The sequence below is a fragment of the Brassica napus genome, chromosome C9 (genome assembly GCF_020379485.1).
Source record: "Brassica napus cultivar Da-Ae chromosome C9, Da-Ae, whole genome shotgun sequence".
Lineage (NCBI taxonomy): Eukaryota > Viridiplantae > Streptophyta > Magnoliopsida > Brassicales > Brassicaceae > Brassica > Brassica napus.
The window spans coordinates 22,812,501-22,830,372 of record NC_063452.1 but is presented as its reverse complement, the minus strand read 5'-3'; the positions used below and the strand labels follow the sequence as shown (position 1 = coordinate 22,830,372).

Genomic DNA, 17,872 nt, shown 5'->3' with positions numbered 1-17,872 from the left:
TCTGGCCATCTGTTTGGGGATGACAAGTAGTGGAGAATAGCAGCTTTGTTCCCAACTTCTTCCATAATGTCCTCCAAAAGTGGCTGAGGAACTTGGTGTCTCGGTCAGATTCAATGGTCCTTGGTACCCCCATGTAAGCGCACGATTTCTTTAAAGAACAGATCAGCTGTCTTGGATGCATCATTCACCTTGGCACAAGGTATGAAGTGTGCCATCTTGGAGAATCTGTCCACCACAACAAAGATTGAATCCTTGTGCTGGATCTTTGGTAAGCCTAGTACAAAATCCATGGAGATGTCCACCCAAGGAGCTGTAGGAATCGGCAGTGGCATGTAAAGACCATGAGGTTGCACTCTAGACTTAGCTTTCTTGCAAGTTACACATCTTGCACATTGAGATTCTACTGCCTTCTTAAGATGCGGCCAATAGAAGTGTTCCCTGACCACGGCGAGTGTCTTATCTACTCCAAAGTGACCCATAAGCCCTCCTCCATGAGCTTCTCTAGTGATTAAGTCTCTTAAAGAACACTGAGGAATGCACAATCTCCTCCCTTTGAAAAGAAACCCCTCATGTAAGTAAAACTTTCCTTGTGGTCCTCTGGTACAGCTTGAGTAGATAACTGCAAGATCCGGGTCTTCCTCATACAAATCTTTGATGAATTCAAATCCCATCACCTTTGCTTCTATGGTTGCTATCAGAGCATACCTCCTTGAGAGTGCACCTGCTACAATGTTCTCCTTGCCCTTCTTATACTTGATGATGTATGGAAATGTCTCAATAAACTCTAACCAGCGTGCATGTCTCCTCTTGAGATTGGTTTGCCCTCTTAGATGCTTGAGAGTCTCATGGTCAGTGTGCACCACAAACTCTTTAGACAGCAGGTAGTGTTGCCATGTTTCTAAAGCTCTCACCAAGGCATACAGCTCTTTATCATAAGTGGGGTAGTTAAGAGCTGTTCCACCTAGCTTCTCACTGAAATAGGCCACGGGTTTTCCTTCTTGAATCAACACAGCTCATATCCCAATCCCTGATGCATCACATTCTACTTCAAAGGTCTTCTTGAAGTCAGGTAGGACCAGTACTGGTGCATGGGTCAAGCGATCCTTCAAGGTCTGAAAGGCATCCTGTTGAGCCTTCTCCCAAATAACCCAATACTTTTCTTCACCACAGCAGTAAGGGGTGCAGCTATGCTACTGAAATCCTTAACAAACCGCCTGTAGAAGCTAGCTAGACCATGAAAACTTCTGACTTGACTGATGTTTGTTGGTTCTGGCCATTCTTGAATTGCTTTAACCTTCTCCTCATCAACCTGTAATCCCTGTGAAGTCACAACAAAACCTAGGAAAACAAGTTTATCAGTGCAGAATGTGCACTTCTTGAGGTTCGCATAAAGCCCTTCTTGCCGAAGTGTCTCTAGTACTTGCTCAAGATGTGTCACATGATCAAGTAAACTAGTACTGTAAATTAGAATATCATCAAAATAAACCACAACAAACTTACTGATGTATGGCCTAAGAATGTGGTTCATGAGGCGCATGAAAGTACTAGGAGCATTGGAGAGTCCAAATGGCATCACCAGCCATTCATAAAGACCTTGCTTTGTTTTGAAGGCTGTCTTCCACTCATCTCCTTCTTTCATCCTTACCTGATGGTACCCAATCTTAAGATCAATCTTGGAGAATATAGTGGCTCCACTCAACTCATCTAACATGTCATCAAGCCGCGGGATAGGGTGCATGTACTTGATGGTGATGTTATTGATGGCTCGGCAGTCTACACACATTCTCCATGTCCCATCCTTCTTTGGTACAAGTAAGACTGGTACAACACAGGGACTGAGGCTCTCCCTCACGTATCCTTTGTCCAGTAGGTTCTGAACTCGCCTCTCCAATTCTTCGGTGTCTTCCGGGTTCACCCTATAAGCTGGTTTGTTTGGCAAAGCAGCTCCTGGTATGAAGTCTATTTGGTGCTCAATGCCTCGGAGTGGGCGTAAACCGTGTGGAATCTCTTCTGGGAACACGTCTTTGAACCTGTCAAGAAGCTTAGTAATCTCTGGGTGAAGAGTTAACTCATCAGAACCTGCACTCAAAAGCTCCTTAAAGATCATTAGTAGCATTGTGTGTTTGGTAGCAGCAGCCTTTCTTACACAGCTAGGCCGGATAAGAAAGTTAGATTTAACAGACTTCTCTTTCTCTTTAACCATTTGAAAATGAATTTCATGGACTTGTGCTGGTGTGAGAGGTGCTAAGCTTATCTGACGCTTATCATGCATGAATGTATACGTATTAGTTCTACCATCATGCTTAGTTTCTCTATCCCACTGCCATGCTCTTCCTAACAATACATGTCCAGCTTCCATAGGTACTACATCACAAACTACTTCATCCTGATACTTACCAATGCTAAATGGAATGGTCACTTGTTCTTTAATTTTAAGCTCAACCTTATCATCTAGCCACCTTAGTCTAATCAAGCACAAGGGTGATCCTGTTTTGGACTGATCTAATCAACCAAAGGGATCGGGACAGGAACTGATGGATGGATCGAAGTGCACCACACGAGAGATGGAAAGCTCGTGATACAACACAGGGTTCTCAAGGCCGTGGAGGTACTGGTCTCACAAGGCAATGAGAGAGGAGGCGAGTTCTTGCTAGAGAGATCTAGGGTTTTCTTTAGAAGAAAAGTTTATGTTTATTCAAAGTCTATATGGATGCGGATGCTTAGTCTTTTCTAGGCCAAGTTTATCAACCATGTAAGCACTAGCAGCATTAGTACAAGACCCACCATCTATGATAAGATTACATACCTTGCCTTTTATGGTGCAACGGCTGTGGAATATGTTTTCTCTTTGGATGGTCTCGGCTGGTTGCACTAAGACACTACACTACAAGAAAACATGGGAGTAACGACTACAATTTACGACTACAAATGTGTAGTCGTAAATTACCTTCGACTTTACGACTAAGTTACGACTACCTGAATGTTCGTCGTAACTTAGACGTAATTTTGCTACTAATAGTTTTCATCGCAATTTGGTCGTAAATTAAATTCTCGTTTACGACTACACTTTCATGTAGTCGTAAAGTAGTCGTAAATTTACGACTAAGAAACATCGACGCTGTACCATCTGATTAACGACCAATTTACGAGGATTGCAGTTGCACATTGGTGGTTACGTTATTATCAAACGTAAATTCGTTGTAAACCCAAACTCGAAATTTCCCTATAAATATGATCTTCTCCCTCATTCTTAAGATGCAAAAAAAAAAACGAGAAAGAGTAAAAAAAAATGTCTAGAAATATCTATGAGCTTCGGAGTTGGATGTATGCACATAAAGATTCAAGCGGAAGAGTAACAGAAGAATTTCTCAACGGAGCAGAGATGTTCATGTACCACGCCGGACAGACGTCTCTCACACTAGAAACGGGTAAAATATTTTGTCCCTGTCGTAAATGCAATAATACCAAGTTTCCTGCTAGTGAAACGGTTTGGAAACATATAGTAAATAGAGGATTTACTCCAAATTACTATATCTGGTTTAACCACGGAGAAGATGATAATAGGAATGAAGCTAGTAGTAGTAATCAGGTTGAAAATGTTCGTAACAAAGAGGAACCACATTTACTTTCTGAAAGTTTTAACCTTCAAGAGGATCATATGGTAGATCATGATAGGATGCATGATATGGTTACAGATGCATTTCGTGAAACAAGATCAGTAATAGAGGAGGTAGAAAATGTAGAGGGGCCTATGCAAAAAGATTTTATGAGATGCTAGCAGCAGCTAATGAGCCAATTTATGAAGGTTGTAGAGAAGGTCTTTCTAAATTATCATTGGCAGCTAGGATGATGAATATCAAAACTGATCATAACTTACCTGAAGTTTGTATGTATGCATGGGCTGAGTTGTTTAAAGAGTATTTACCTGAAGATAATCAGTGTGCTGAATCTTATTATGAGATTCAGAAACTGGTTCACAACCTTGGTTTACCTTCGGAGATTATTGATGTGTGTATAGACAACTGTATGATATACTGGGGAGAAAATGCAGAATTGTTAGAGTGTAAATTTTGCAAGAAGCTCGATATAAACCGCAAGGACGTGGACGGAATAGGGTGCCGTACCAGCGGATGTGGTACTTACCTATCAAGGATAGATTGAAGAGATTATATCAATCTGAAAAGACGGCAGCAGTGATGAGATGGCATGCAGAACATACTCAGAAGGAAGACGAGATCAATCATTCCTCTGATGCAAAAGCGTGGAAACATTTGAATTCGATGTATCCCAACCTCCGCAGCGTTTTTCTTCACTACAAAAAAATAGCCATATTGTTACGAATTTTTTTGTCACGATAAAGAATAATTCGTAACAATAAAAATATTGTGACCGGTTTGTGACGTTCTTAAAACGGTGACAATATGATCGTCACAAATTTTGTTGGTAACAAAAAACGTCACTCTGTTTATGACGATATATATTGTAACTATTTCGTCACAGATATCAACTATTTACAAAAGTAAGAAAAACGTTACAATTACCAACAACAATTAACATCACAAAATTGTCATATTACGTGACTGCTACTAGTCTTAATTTCGTCTCCAGTTACCACTAAAATAAAGTTTCAAACCGTCGCAGAAAAATACAAAAAAATAATTACTAATCCATCTTCATTGTGAGTTTTCGTGGCCTTAAACTTTGTAACATTTTGTTACTAAATAATTGTCACTAATTCATACTAATTTTTTATATGTCATCGCTAATTTATCATCAACCTTCTGGATTAATTAATTATTAATTTGTCATCTCAAAAGTTTCAACATTGATCACTATATTATTGATGAATTTGTAGTTTAAATACATAATAATGAAAACAATACCAAAATAAACTGATAATTAAAATAAATTAATAAACAACAATAAAAGAATATTCTAATATGCGATCAGATTCAGTTTAGCGATCTCCAGTTGCGAAAAAAATAGTTGTGATTCATGATAAAGGGCTTCTTGATTTTTAGCTTCCATTGATTCTTGCACACGAAGCGAAAGGTAGGACTGCTAACTTGTATTCTTTAAAGGTGTCCATCTCGTAACTGGCTTCTTCTTCCATGATTTTATTACCAATGGCTCAGATCTGCTTCACCCCTGCTGTCTTTAAGCTTAAGATCTACTCTCTATTGAACTCTCCTTAATGTCCCAGATACGCATACCACCACAGCGCCAGAAACGACTGGTGGTTACAACACCTCCAACACAAATCTCTCACGCTTTTCCATTTTTACGCTCTCGCTCTTCCTAAGGTGCCTCTGCGGCTTTTCTTTTGGAAGAAATATATACACTTTACATTTAGGGTTTCTAGGCTAATGGGCTCTAAGCCTCTACTAGTACTTAGTGTAAGGGTTCCGGCTTAAGATAGAGATACGGGTGGATTCAGATTAAAGTATCTACCTTTTGTATATTACGATCCATCATCTTCAATAGAAATAGTTGATATTTTCTATTGTTTATCATTTTTACATTTAATCTTCTATCTAATACAAACTATATATGTATTGTTCTTTCTCTAAACTGATTTACATAAATAATAAACTTTTAGTTTATACATAATTTAAAACTTATCGTAAAATGATATATAAAACATCCATATTTTCAATTAGTATGAGAAAAAGTACTTTTTGAAAATCCTTCAGGTTTATCTATAGGGGCATATAAATCGACCACCTAAACATTACTAAATCAATTTCTAAATATTTCATGGATTTCTTACATCTTTGAGTAGAAGTTTATTACAAAAAAAAATCATCTACGCTATGTACCAGTTAGAAACTACTATTATTTTGTTATTATACTGTTACAAAGTAAAACTAACTTTTCCATCACGAGTTCGTAATTAAGTGTGATGAGACATACAGTCATAATATGGTAACAGATGTTAACCAATTGTTAATTTGTCACAATTTTGTCATTGATTGCGACAAAACTTAGATACCATTTGAATCATCACAATATTGTGTCGAAAAAGCTACTCATCTGTGACACAAAAATTTGGTCACCATAATGTATCTAAAATGTCATAAATTTGTGACAAATATTTTTTGTATCAAAATTTAGTCACGATAACATCATTTTCTTGTAGCGTTGGGCTCTGCACAGATGGCTTTAATCCCTTTGGAATGTTTAGAAGATAATATTCGCTTTGGCCAGTTTTCTTAACGCCATACAATCTTCCACCAGAGATGTGTATGGGAAAGAAATTGCTTTTCATGAATATATTGATACCTGGGCCAAAGCATCCGAAGAGGTCCCTTGATGTTTTTCTACAGCCTTTGGAAGAATTGAAGGAATTATGGTCAACAGGCGTGCAGACATATGATTGTTCAACGAGAACAAACTTTACAATGCGAGCAGTTCTTTTGTGGACCATTAGTGACTTTCCTGCATACGGGATGTTGTCAGGTTGGACGACGCATGGAAGGCTATCTTGTCCTTATTGTATGGGAAGCACAGACGCATTTCAGCTAAAAAATGGTAGGAAGACGTCCTGGTTTGATTGTCATCGGAGATTTCTTCCCATTAATCATCCGTACCGAAGGAACAAGAAATTGTTTCAGTCAAAAAGGGTTGTACGAGACACCGCTCCGCCATATTTATCTGGAGAGGAAATCGAGAAGGATATTGATTACTATGGTGCACAAGACACAGTCAAGAAAGGGGGTAATTGGCATACTACTGCAAATATGTATGCTGGTTACGGGACACAGCATAATTGGCACAAGAAGAGTATATTTTGGGAACTTCCGTATTGGAAAAATCTACTTCTATGCCACAATCTTGATGTGATGCATATAGAGAAGAACTTCTTTGACAACATCATCAATACATTGTTGAACGTCGCCGGGAAGACAAAAGATAACAAGAACTCAAGGTTGGATTTGCCTGCATTATGTTCTAGAATTGAGCTGCATATTAGAAACGATGGGGAAATTCCGGTTCCCATTTTCAGATTGTCAGCAGAAGCAAAAGCAGCGTTGTTCAAGTGGGTGGCATCAGATGTGAAGTTTTCTGATGGATATGTTTCAAATCTATCAAGATGTGTTGATTAGCAGGGACAGAAGTTTTCAGGGATGAAGAGCCATGACTGTCATGTGTTTATGCAACGACTTCTACCATTTGCATTTGCGGAGTTGCTTCCAAAAAATGTTCACGAGGCACTTGCAGGTAACAAATAAAGCTATTATTACTTCTTCTTGGAAAAAAACTTATGAAAAGTATCTTACGTTGGCTTGTACATTTGCAGGCATCGGTAATTTTTTCAGAGATCTTAGCGCACGCACCTTAACTGTAGATGTCATCAGACAACTTGATGAGAATATCCCGATCTTGATGTGCAACTTGGAGAAGATTTTTCCTCCGTCATTTTTTGACGTCATGGAACATTTAGTTGTCCACCTTCCGTACGAAGCATTGCTTCGTGGACCTGTTCATAACGGATGGATGTATCCTTACCCTTGGAGCTCTTCTTTTTGATGTGTTGTTCAGCTTGGGTAGCTAAATGGAACAGGTCCTTCATGTCGGCATAAACCTGTCTTTCCACCTTGTAACTTATCCTCTCTTGCAACCCATCAATGAACTGAGCCATGGTAGCTTTTTCATCCTCATTAAGGTCCAAGCGGTTTCCTAACTTCTCAAACTCCTCATAGTACTCCTCCACCGACTTGCTACCTTGCTTAACTGACCTGAACTTTCTTTGCAAGTCTCTGTGAAAGTGTTGAGGCACAAACCTCTGCCTCATTGCGTCTTTCATGTCCAACCAGGAGTCTAGCTGCCTCAGATTGCTTCTCCTCCTGTCTGAGCACAACCTATCCCACCAGGAAAGCGCATTTTCTGTGAGCTGAGCTACTGCCAAAGCAACTCTATTAGGACCCGGGTGATTATAGTAGGCAAAGATGTGATCCATTCTCTTCTCCCAATCAAGATAAGCTTCTGGATCAACCTTTCCAGCATAGCTTGGCACGGTCATCTTGATGTGTCCTGGTCCTTGATTATAGTTTTGTTGGCGTGGAGCTCTATGTAGCGGTAAGAAGTCTTCTTCTTCAAACCCTTGGTTGCGGTTTTGCCTGCGTGGGGCTCTTGGCCAGGGTAAGAAGTCATCATCTTCTTAATCTTCTTCACCATAGTCATCTTGTTGTACCCTTGCTCTTCGGTTTGGGTTAGGACCGTGTTGCTGCCCTGTATCATCACCAGTTCGTTGATCATCATTGACGCGCACACCTTCCACGCGGTTGTCTAGATTGGGGTTCAAAATCCTATCAACATTCCTGACGGCTTGTAAGGGAGGCCTCTGTTCAACTCTGGTCATTCTATCCCCAAGATCTTGGCGCATTACCCTCATTTCCTCTCTCAAGGCATGGAGGACCTGCATCATGGTGGTTTGCTCACTCGATTCCCCCATGTTGGTTGCTAAGTAGTACCTTAAAAGAAATTAGAAAAGCTTTTAGTTTCTTTTTTTTTTATATAAATTTTGGAGTTTAAAGTTTCGAAGAAAAAAAATGAAATAAGGAAAGATTTGTTTGCAAGCAAAGTTTTAAAAGAAAGTTGATATGCGGTTGACGGAAAAGGAAACTTTGACCAGAATGTAAAAGATCTCGACCAAAAATTTGGAAACTATGATATGCAGCAATGCAAGACTCGATCTTAGAAGGAATATGAATCTAGGATGCAATAAACTCGACAGGGATGAAGAACAATCGAAGAACACCTTTTTTTATGGTTTTTATGGCTTATCAAAATCAACTAGATGAATGCGGCTATTGGATCTATTAAACGAGTGCAACAAGGAGAGTAGATGAAAGATGATGAAAACGATTTTTTTTTTTTGAAAGCAAATCGAATGAACTAAAGGTGCAAAAGGATAGAAACAACCTGATGCTGAAGGAACTTCAGCTCTGATACTAGAAATGATACAAGCCTAAGCTGACAAAGGCTATATGATTCTAAAGCAAGAGAGAAGGAGCCGATCTAGCACAAGGGTGATCCGGTTTTGGACTGATCTAATCAACCAAAGGGATCGGGACAGGAACTGATGGATGGATCGAAGTGCACCACACGAGAGATGGAAAGCTCGTGATACAACACAGGGTTCTCAAGGCCGTGGAGGTACTGGTCTCACCAGGCAATGAGAGAGGAGGCGAGTTCTTTGTAGAGAGCTCTAGGGTTTTCTTTAGAAGAAAAGTTTATGTTTATTCAAAGTCTGCCCCAAAATGAGGGTTTGCGAAACATATAAATAAGAACTAAAGGAACAAGCTCCTTAGGTCACAAAATATAAATGAGAAACAAAACTATAGTCTAAAATGAAAACATAAGGTAATGACATAAGTCTTCATAGCCTTGGACCGAGATAGCACTTATGAAATGTGTAAAGCAGGTTGTGGCCTCGTTAAAACCCTTCCTCCGGAAAACCCATTTGAGACAAAACCAAGAGCAAGGAAAATAACACACACAAAGGGCTTGGCCTAGTTGCTAGATCCGTCCAAGAGTCTTGCTAGGCAAATTGATCTTCTATGGTAATGATCATCAGGTTGTTGTGGCCTTGTTCCGGAATGAATGGCCATATATCTTCACTTGATGCTTGATTCTTCTCAGCCGGTTCACTCTTTAGTTCATCTTTCTTCAAGCTTGAATCCTCAACCTGTACAAGATCAGAAGCAAGTATCATGCTCTCATTAAATTTATGTTTAAGTACTTTAGCTCATTGTCTAGTGATAGCTCCCTTGAATATGGTTGGTACTGGCACTAGTGGCACTTCTTGAACTGTCTCTGGTTTGGTTATGTTGCTGATCATGTCCTAAATATCAGGTTCAGTTAAGTCTGGTTCAAGAAAATTTGCGTCCTCTTGTGCCTTCAACTTCGACATCCTTATATACTCTCCAAGAGGCGGTTTTCTCTTTCCCTTTCTGCCCTCGGTCGAGTTTATCGCTACAAGGAAATATTCCATTTTCCCTCGATCTTCATGTTTATCTTCGGAAACTTCACATTTATCTTCCGAACTTGACGTTTATCTTCTCCTGCATAATAAAAGGATAAACCGTCATAACGATTTGGGCCGAATTTCGCATAAAATCATAAGTGGGCTTTTTGTTTTGTTCTGAACCCTTTCGGGCCGTTTTCCGACTTAAGCGTTTTTACGATTTTATAGAAAGAGCGTTTTCGAAATGACGTCGATTCCGAAGAAAATCCAAATTCTTCGTATAGCGTAGGCATTTCTAGGTATTTAGTTTAACCGTTGCCGTTTTATACGATCAATCCAAATTTCCTTCGAGAGAATGAGTTCTTTGCGGTTTCCCAAACTGTAAAGTTCCGATGGTGACCTAGATCGTGACGAAACAAGAGTCAGTTTGATCCGATCACAGAAGAAGGAGTTACGAGGATGGGATGAAGGAAGCTTAGTCGGTCCAACTCGGACGAGTTGGACTAAGTGGTCGGTCCAACTCACCCGTTTGACAAGTTGGACGATGGGTGTTTTGTTATTCGGGATCCGTTGTCTGAGGCTTTGAACAACCTTTCTCGAAGATTTATTGCTCGAATCCTTTTCAGAATTGTTACGAAACTTGACTTAGTTTTTTCCCGCTTCTCTATTCTTTTGAATTTTACCTTTCTTTTTTCAAAGAAGACATTTCTCGGGAAGTTTCTGACTTTGATTTCGTTGTAACCGATTTTGACCCCCAACAGTTAGCCCCCCCCCAGCTCGTTAGAATCATGGTGTTCTTGCGAGCGGTTTGGACGTACCGGGTAAGTTAGACGGAATCCAATGTGAAAAATTCTGAAGGTGAATAGTGAATTCTCTTGCTTTTAAGTATGTGGAGTAAGTTTTCAAATTCTTTACTTGCTCATTTCCACAAATTTTTTCTCAAGATAGAAATATCATTTCCTCTCTTCTCTCCCTTTGATAAAAAACCTCTTTTTGATCATGACTTCAAGGAGAAAATCTTCCACCAAGTCTCATCACGATTGTTCCATCCCTGATGGCTCCAGCTCGTAGCATGACAACGTTGTGCCAAAGGTGGAGTTTTCGGATCACTCGATTGATCCCGAGGAGGTCGATGCAAATTGGACGTCTAGGGGCGAAGTAAAGTATCCTAAGCCCGGGACATGGCATCCTGCTCTGTTCTGTGCTAACTCTGTGGAGGGTTGTCCAAGCAGGAACTGTCTGAATGGGCTTGACGCCATTCAGAGCTTCTGCAGAGTTCCGGAGTCAGTAGAGTTTCATCTCCCAGTAGCTGAGGAAGTCGCTGAGTCCCTGCCCGACAGCTACTTCACGTGTTTCGAAGTGTACTTAATGCAATGCCACTTATGGTTTCCTCTCCCGAAAGTCATCGTGCGGCTCTTTATTCGTTTTGGGTTAGCGATCGGTCACATCAAACCGTGCGGTTTACAGCACATTCTCGAGATTTTGGTGCTGAGTTACGAACGGGGAATTCCCCTTGACGTCGATCATCTTGAAGCCCTGTTGATGCCTAAGGGAAGTTCGGACACAGTACAACTGGGTCCTCGACCGAACAGGGCGATCATAACGGGATTCGTGTCGAACTACCGCATTTGGAAGAAGTTTTTCTTCTTTGTCTGAATCGACAATGCATCTGTGGTAGAGAATTACATTCATATCCTTAGTACTAGATGGGGTCGGAAAGGTACTTTCGATTGTTTATACGCTAGTTTAGGTTTTGACGATATTCAATCTTACGTATTCGTTTCTCATTTTGTAGTGACTAATCCCTTCCCCCAGCTCCGGATGGCTTGAATACCAATATAGATTTACTCCGCAGTGGTACATCCTATTGGGATTCGTTTACTCCGAAACGGGTTCGTCGTGTTGTCGCTCTCCACCATTCTTGATTTCAGCCTGATTTTCCGGTCGAAGAAGGGGAAGATCCGAGCATGGACGGGTTTGTTCCGTATGAGGCCCCGGCAGAGAGGGAGAGGTCGAGGACCCGCAATGACAAACACATAGTTGTTGATGATGACGAGGCTAATAAGGGATGCTTTTCTGAAAATCTCCTCGGAGATTATTTCAACGGTGAGCCGATTGATCTCGACGAGGTGCTTGGTTCTAACCTTCCTACGGCCGAAGGTGGATCTGACAAGGGGCCGGAGTTGACTAAGGCATCGAGGCTGGTCAACGGGGTAAGCTTTGAACACACATTTTTCTTATGGCCAAACTTTTCTTGACTTTGAGAGTTTTCGCAGGGCCTTCTCATGCTGAACCGAGCCCTTGACGTGAGCAACTAGGAAGCTCGCATGGCTCAATTCATGGCCGATAAGGCCGACAAGGAAATTGCTCGTATGAGGGAAGAGTTGGAGTGTTCTCGTTGTTGTGAGGGAGAATTGGTTACGAGGGAGATTAGTCGCACGTATAGGCGAGGGAAGAGAGAGATGGCCGAGGTTATGAAGAACCGTCGCGCCTAGTTCTCGAGTGAGTTTGGTGAGTTTAAGGAGAGTTACCTAGCTCTCGGGGATTATTGCGAGTGTCGCGGTACCGTGGGCGGATTGTATCTAACGCAGATTCTCGATTACTCGTTTGCCACCAAGGACGCGAAGCAAACTCGGCGCATGAAGGAAAGAGATAGGAATTTTGCGCTTCCCCATCGAGGAGAGGATTTGGAAGCAGTGGGAGCCGATTCCCGTTTCTCCTGATACGGTGGAAGCTGAGATGGGAGCCGCCGATGAGACGGGTGAAGTTAACCAGCCGACGGTCTCCCTTGATGTCGATGACTATTTGATGGGGGGATCGATGACCGGAGACTATGAGTTTGATGGTTGATTGTGAAGCCTTTCGTGGCTTATTGGGAGAGTGTTCCCTTGTAACATATTTATATTGTTGGTTTGTTTCCGGCCAAGTGTGGCCGTGTTTTATGTAGTGGGACTGGCCATGTGTGGCTTTGAATCCCTGCCGTTTCCTGGCCTTTGTGTAGTTCGTACTTTTTATAATAAAAAAAAAGGTTTCGAGAATGTTTGGATTTTTGTTAAGTGTAGGGAGAAGGATTCGACTTGTCATCTCGCTCCTTATTCTTTTTGTGGATCGTCCTGTTCGTTGCTTATCCGAGATGTTTGAGAAATTTTCAAAGTTTCGAGGGCGTTTAGATATGGACGAAGAGACATGCTTTCAGGATCTCGTATCTTTTTTATATCATTCCTTGGGACGTTAGAGACCAGTGTGTTGGGTTTAGGGTAAGACCTAGGGGTAATCACGGCTTTAGCGGGTGCGATGACTACTTCGACTTACGTTTCCCGTATCGTTTTCGACATGATTCTGTCCCTCTTTAAAGTCCACGATATGTTCATGGCTTACGTGACTTGAATGGTAGGAATCGAACATCTCTTCGAGGATAATTTTTAAGTCTCCCGAAAGTGCTGACCAAAATTTCAGATTTCTTTTATAGCGCGCTATTTTATCCTAGTCGGATGTAAGAGGCACTACAAGAAAACACTATTGCAAGATATCCCAGCGTTATGGCGAACGTTGTATCTTCCCCCGCAATCTTTTCTCGGACACTTTAGATAGCGTTTAGCTTGTGCTATGTTAAAATATTAGTTTGATGGCGTTTTATTAATTGTGCAATTGTATAACTTCTAATAGCAGATAATAATTGTTATTATATCATTATTAAAAAATTTAAAAAGAAAATAAAAAATACAAATAAATTTTTTTAATTTTTTTATATATCGAAATTGGTTACATATTATATTTATGACCAGTATATCAAACTAAACCAAACTAAACCAATTTTTTTTCAAAAATATTAAGCCTACACCTAAAATTCTATACCTAAAATTCTATCTTCTAGCACCGCACCACACCACGACAGACGCCGTCATAACGAGAACTCCAACGTCGCCATCTTCCAATCACACAGAGGAGATTGGACCTTTTCCACTCTAAACCTAATGTCTAAGGATCCACTGCTTTTGCTACCTCCTCCTCCATCAAACTTATCTGCCTCTTGTCCACCTTCATGTAACAAGAAAAAAAAATCAAATTCAAAACACATAGAGAAAGATCTAACACTATTTTAGATTTAAAAACAGGCCTCAGAGAGAATATACCTTCAAAGTCTTTTTCCATGTCTTCCAACATCTTCTGTCTCTTAGCACACAGCTGAAATAAGAGTTACGTAAGAACATGAAGATACAAAATATTTTTAATCAGCATCCTTGCCATTAAGTAGAAGCATCAACTAGCATCCAGATCAACGAAACAAATGGCAAAAGGTTAATACTTACAAGCCCTTTGGATGTAAAGTTGGACCAACAACAAGAGCATTTTGTCACACCCTTTTGGGTACTCTTAGAACCTGCAGAACCTATCGAGCAATTTTTAATAAAAATTCAAATAAGAGAATAAACTAGTTTTGTTCATCTTTCATCAACATAAACAAAACAGGTGATATGAACACAATACCTGGGAATGCAAGAGCATTTGAGGTTCCTGTCTGCTTATTGCTACGGTCAGGTTGACGTGGTGGCTGACCCACAGAATCCACACCTCCAAAAGCAACTTTCATCTGCACAAGAAAACATCTGAGAATCAATCCTATTGGAAGCCTTGCACAAACTAGAAAGCCAACACAAAGAAATACACTTGAACAACATTTTGAAGCTCTAGCAATAGTCCCCTCCCACAACTAAAGATCTGTGGGATTGCATATCACCAATGACTGAATCACTGTTCTAAAAAAAATTAAAACTTTGTTTGGTCTAAACCATATATGTGGCTCGTTCTAAGCCTCTTCGTAGGAAGGAGATTGCATCCAAGATGGGTTTGGGATGTGGATTTCATCTGTTCTTTGAAGAGGAAGCACCAGACCTACATAAATATACAAACTTTAAGGACTTTTTTTCAGATCTGTTGTTTAGTGAAATTGAATAGAGGGAGAGAGAGAGAGAGAGAACCTAAGGAGCATACATGAGAGGAGATTGAGAGTGAGACGAGTGTTGGTTTCGGATTCGGCTGCAGAGGAGAGAGGGGCATTCTCGGGAGGAGTACAGATTCCGGAAGAACAAAGTGACGAGGAGTAGAGACAGGTCGACGGCGACGAACTCAGACGGTGACAAAGGCGACGAACTCCGGCCGGTCTCTGTCTTCTTCCCTTGCAATCTCTCATCTCTCTCTGTCTCATCTCACTTCTCTCTGTCGTCGTGTTTCAGAAGTCAAAAGGAGAGGACAAATTAAAACACAATCTCCACCTCTGGATTAAAAACAATTAAAGGTAGAGATTGCAATCCTTGTGTATTACTTTCAACCAATAGAAAATTTTCTTTTTCTTATACGTAAATATTTAAAGAATAAAATGTGAGGGAAAATGAAATGAGAGTAAGAGGGAAAATCAATCATTTTTCGCCTCAGTAAAGATAGCGTTTTAATGTACAATGATATTATATATGCGGCTTTTTATAGCATCGAAGTAAAAAAACGCTATCTTAAATTATGAGTTATGTCAAAGATAGCATTCTCGACTAGAACGCTATCTTGTTATGCTATCATTACCCCCTCCCTTTGTAGTGATGACATATCCTTAGGATGGGTCTAAATGCGTTTGTTTAGGACAACTAAAGTGCTCGGCGGGGCCAATCGACGAACGTTTGTAACTTTTAGTCGCGAATGGACTGGGAGCATGTTCTCGAAGATCCAGGCGACGTCTCGCTTATTTTTTCAAGAACACACTTTATGTTTGTAACGTATTTGAGATTGGGGTCTCGTGTTCGGGTCGAGAGTCAGAATCGACGGTACGACCGAGATATGGTTTCGAAGGAGTAGTGGTCGGCGGAATCTGTTGATTCCGGCGATGCTTTAGTCTATGTGACGATTTTGTTCTTTGTTGGATAAGCTAGTGTGGGGTTGATCCGTTTTGAGGTATGACGATTTTTCGCGAGTTTAGGTTTTTGGTTTCGTACAATAATCGTTTTGCTCGTATACGGATGTTTTCCGAAAGTATAACAAGATATTTTTCCGAGATAAGAGAGATGTTAACGAAGTCTTTATTGCCGAAAAAGTTTCAAAAATTTTGAGTACAAGGCAAATATTTGACGAGCTGCCTACGTACCCCTTTTGGGGATCAAGCCATCTCGTAGTTCTGATGTTTGTACGAGTGTGTTTACTCGGCTATCGCGTTTGCGTGGATCGCCTTAGTCGCAGGACCGACGTCTTCTACCGGGTTTTTCTCCTCCAGTTGGGTTGAAACGCTGGGCTCCAAAACTGGTTGTTTCCTGGCCGTTGTTTGAGTCGACGATTCTGGACCGTCTTTTTTTGATGTGTTTTCAGTTAGTGCCTGAGTTAGCTTCGCCCGTTTGGGTTTCACCATTGGGGGGGGGGGGGGTAGTGCTTTGCCTTAGGTAGTTCGAGGTGTTAAGTTTAACTGTTGCCATTTTATACGATCAATCTGAATTTCCTTCGAGAGAACGAATTCTTGTGGTTTCCCAAGCTGTAAAGTTCCGATGGTGACCTCGATCGAGACGAAACAAGAGTCAGTTCGATCTGATCACAGGAGAGGGAGCTACGAGGATGGGATGAAGGCAACTTAGTCGGTCCAACTAATCAAATGGGCGAGTTGGACGGTGTAGTCGGTCCAACTCGCTCATTTGACGAGTTGGACGGCATTATCAGTCCATCTCGTCAAATGAGCGAGTTGAACGGCGTGGTCGGTCCAACTCGCCCGTTTGACGAGTAGGACGGCTTACTCGGTCCAACTCGCCCATTTGGCGAGTTGGACGGTGGGTGTTTTGTTGTCCGGGATCCGATGTCCAAGGCTTTTAGCAACCTTTCTCGAAGATTTATTGCGCGAATCCTTTTCGGAATTGTTACGAAACTTGACTTAGTTTTTCCCACTTCTCTATTCTTTTGAATTTTACCTTTCTCTTTTCATATAAGACGTTTCCCGGGAAGTTTCTGACTTTGATTTTGTCGTAACCGATTTTGACACAACACTCCTTGGGTAGGGTCAGAGCTAGTCATCTTTGATGTTGTATTCCTCGTCGTTCGCCTGCAATTGATAGGCCCTGTTCGTTTTGGTGATCTGACTTCTATGTTTTTTCTAGCTCGAGGACGACTCCACGGTTTTTTTTTATTTCGTTTTATCTCCCCTTCGCTCTATGCTTTATCATCTCGTTGTAAATTTCATCGCTGCTCGCATCTCTGGTGGCTCTCTTTTGCCATGTTTGACACTCTAAGCTTAGATAGTGTTTTCTTCAGTGTATTCTATGTGAGCTTTGAAGGTTGTTTCTGGTCTCAAATTTGGGCTTTGGTTTTTCGGTGGTTGGCTTTCATTCTCCCTCCCTCGGGTTGTTTCTTTTCTTCCAATGCTTTGCAGAGTTAGTCCCTTGGAGCTTTGATCCCTTCTATCCAGAGCTTTTTGGTTCTTCCCTGGCATGAGTGCCTTGTTTGTGCTTGTTTAGTTTATAAGGTGTTTTTTACCTCTTAGCTGGTGATTGTGCTTCTGGTGCTTTAGGCATGTGTTTTTATGCTTCAAGTTGATTTTAGCCTTCCAGTGATTCTTCTTCTTCTGACCCGCTTTCTTGGTTCTGTGTGTTGGTGCTTGATCACGCTCTTTTGTGTTCGAGGGATTGCTTTGTCTCAGATTTTATCTTTCTACTCTTTTATGACCTCGGATTCTCCTGGTCAAGACACTCTATGGTAAGGTGAAGTAAGTTAGTCTTTTTCTTGATCTTCTTTCAGCTTCGGACTTTTATTGAGTTATTGTTACTATGACATTTTGCTTTTCTATGTGATTGAGGTTTTATATTTAGATGTTGTGTTGTGCTCTAGTTTTTTCTTCTTAGTTTGATTATTTTAAGATTTTAAATAATAAATATATATATA

At 40.9% G+C, this 17,872-nt stretch overlaps 1 protein-coding gene across 2 annotated transcripts; it reads right to left on the bottom strand.

The window, feature by feature from the left end:
• Nucleotides 1-13,691: 13,691 nt before the first annotated feature.
• LOC106449619 lies at nucleotides 13,692-15,254 on the bottom strand. 2 transcript variants are annotated; one of them, XM_013891357.3, is made up of 6 exons: nucleotides 14,950-15,254; nucleotides 14,761-14,863; nucleotides 14,459-14,561; nucleotides 14,281-14,351; nucleotides 14,104-14,155; nucleotides 13,692-14,008 (listed from the first exon to the last, which is right to left on the bottom strand). In XM_013891357.3, exons 2-6 carry the CDS (start codon nucleotides 14,761-14,763, stop codon nucleotides 13,872-13,874), a joined length of 366 nt encoding a protein of 121 aa, XP_013746811.1. In that variant the 5' UTR covers nucleotides 14,764-14,863; nucleotides 14,950-15,254; the 3' UTR covers nucleotides 13,692-13,871. The 2 variants fall into 2 exon arrangements, with proteins under 2 accessions (XP_013746811.1, XP_022565414.1); XM_022709693.2 differs by having other exon boundaries at nucleotides 14,459-14,863; nucleotides 14,950-15,253.
• Between the last annotated feature and the right edge of the window lie 2,618 nt (nucleotides 15,255-17,872).